Source organism: Fusarium oxysporum, chromosome VII, assembly GCF_013085055.1.
Source record: "Fusarium oxysporum Fo47 chromosome VII, complete sequence".
Lineage (NCBI taxonomy): Eukaryota > Fungi > Ascomycota > Sordariomycetes > Hypocreales > Nectriaceae > Fusarium > Fusarium oxysporum.
The window spans coordinates 3,602,853-3,605,490 of record NC_072846.1 but is presented as its reverse complement, the minus strand read 5'-3'; the positions used below and the strand labels follow the sequence as shown (position 1 = coordinate 3,605,490).

Genomic DNA, 2,638 nt, shown 5'->3' with positions numbered 1-2,638 from the left:
TGCTTGCCGAAAGAGGGGTTATGCCGAAAGAGGGGTTGTGGATGGTATTTTTAGCTTAATCACTATCGTGTAACTCGCCTACAACTATTGCAATTCTATATCAATCTGCGATATGACTAGATTAATAGAGAGAAATCTTCAGAAGAAACTGCTATTCGAAAATAGATCAATCTAGTGACTGGAAAGTCCGACCTTTTACTCTTTATCGCCGTCAAGAAAGCTGCAGACAAGCTAAGGGAATTATATTTTAACTAAGACTTTATGACTAAGATAGTCCCATCTGCTAGTGGCTGGAATGTGGATACTATGTAAAGAACTATACAATCTCTTAATGTCTTGCATAACCTAATCCCACTATATAATCTCTTAATAAAGAACGAAGTTAAAACATAAGAAACAAGAAAATATCACTTTCATCTTATAATGAGAAGACGCATCGAGGGGAAAATTCACGGCTGGTTATTGACTACGTTATCCTTATTCTCGAGCGAATGCCACGCCTCTTGTTGGCTCGAATATTTGTAGAACGACCTATTGCCTTCTGGCCGCCGTGCTAGTTGTCCCTCAGCGGTCTGGTATCATCGTCCTCCTTGCTTGCAAATCCGTTCTCACGGAAGCTAGCGACACTACCTGTGCCATGGCTGCTTGACGTCTGCTCGGCATCAATGCAAATTTCTCGTGTAATGTGAATAGCTGTCCCCACTTGCAAATCTGAACACGAATATTGGCTAGCAAACTTGTCTGCGTCGCTCATCGTCTCTTGATTACGATTGGCAGCAGTCGCCCCATTTGGCATTTCCCGCAGTTCAATAGAAACTGCATCTGATACGTCGTCAATCTCCTCCACCAACGTCCTTTGATTCCTGCTGACAGAAGCGAAGCTTTTGTTTGGGAGTCCAGCACATCCTTCCTCGGCATGGCTGAAAGCACCCTCGGAGATGACACCACAGTCGCGTTTCCTAGCGACCTTGCTTATTAGATCAGCCATGGACATCTCGATCTTGAGCTTGACAATATAGGCAAAGGGATGGAACTGCATGTAACTAAAGCTGCTGTTAGCGTTGTTGTCCACACTCTATTATAGACTTGACTTACACGAATGTGTTGTTTAAACTCATCATGGAAATAATGAGAACGTCCATGCTAAGAGAGAATCCAACGATACACATGTTGAATTTTACTAGACTTCTGTACTTTGTCAAGCCATGCATTACTAAGTTGCGTTGAACGATTCTGATGAAATAGAAGTTCAGTGCTCCGTCGACAATCAGATAGATCGCCTTCTCAACACGGTCCCACCACTCGTTGATCCAGATATATCTCTCTGAAATTTGTAGGCGAGCGGGAATCCAGATGGTGTAGACCGAAATATTTACAGCGGTAATTAAAACTGCAACACCGACTTTGAGACGGTAGCCGTGTTTTTTATTCGTGAGGAGGATGGAACAGCGGTTAATAATAATTTGTAGGAGAAATTGGACCTGGCCAGATTAACATCGATAATCAATTTCATCAGGATAAGCGAAGCATACTTGAAGGGCCCATGTGGTAACTGCCATGATTAGCATCTGTTACGAAAAGGGCTCCAAAAAGGCGGACGTACGAATAGTAAAATAGAATGCAAAACTAGGGACATTGGAGTGTTAGCGCTTCGAAATCCATAAACGGGAATTGAGCCCAACCTGGGGGGTATATAGCCTTTCAAGTGTAACCAACAGATAATACTGAAGATGAGGCAGACAAGAATCTCCAGCCATATCATCCAGACATAAGCGTTGCGGAATATGCTAAGGCGATGCCTGTTGTAAATATGCTTTGTTTGCTTCATAGCAGTCCATGTTGTGAGCCAGCCGAAGCCAATTGTGAAGCCCCAGGCAAGTGAGGCGACAACTATATCGTCTTCGGTGACTTCTTGAAGCACATAGTGGGGAGAGAGGAGTGTAATCATGATGGATCAGGTAGGAAGGCAGCAGTAACAGGAATGGATCACAACTCTGGCAAATGTTCGATTGCAAGGCACCAATAACTTGTATATTATAGTAATGGAGCCCACCTCCGTATTCACATGCGTAACTTCAGGCTACTGCACAGTGTGGTGTTCCTAGAAGCTGGTAGGCTCGCAACTTACTGTACAAAGAGCGCCACAGCCGTCGTTACGACACCTCTCTGCAAGTTATCCATAAGGCCTGGAGATGACCAAAGCTTGTTGACCTACATTATTCTTGCTAGTCTGCTGCCTGAGTCATACCAAACCCCTCTTGTTCAGCTTAGAGATACCCTACCATGTTCCTTCGGCATATACCGTCGGTTCCCCTAGCCGCGCAGATGACAGGGTTCGCAGGAGATGAAGTCGGCGCCACTAATGAGGGGTATTGCGGAGAATGTTACATCGTAGAGGCATGTGTTCTCGCAATTGTGGAGGATGGGCAAATCGATTCAGAATAGCATGCTTTCAAGACCGGAGATCAACATTCTGGGTTAAGTTCAGCCGTCACATCGGTAGACAGGGGTTAGATTTCCTATTGATTAAACGCAGGGCTCTTGGTCGGTGCTAGTCTATCCCACATTTATAAGCTTTACACACAGACACCAAAAACCTAATCCTGTGATTAGTGGCGCAGGACACGTCCTAACAGGC

At 44.7% G+C, this 2,638-nt stretch overlaps 1 protein-coding gene across 1 annotated transcript; it reads right to left on the bottom strand.

Moving 5' to 3' along the window:
- Positions 1-553: 553 nt before the first annotated feature.
- On the bottom strand, positions 554-1,948 carry FOBCDRAFT_277329 (uncharacterized protein; the record flags this gene model as incomplete). Its single annotated transcript, XM_054706188.1, has 5 exons — positions 554-1,043; positions 1,096-1,481; positions 1,533-1,552; positions 1,604-1,626; positions 1,683-1,948. 5 exons carry the CDS (start codon positions 1,946-1,948, stop codon positions 554-556), a joined length of 1,185 nt encoding a protein of 394 aa, XP_054562163.1.
- Between the last annotated feature and the right edge of the window lie 690 nt (positions 1,949-2,638).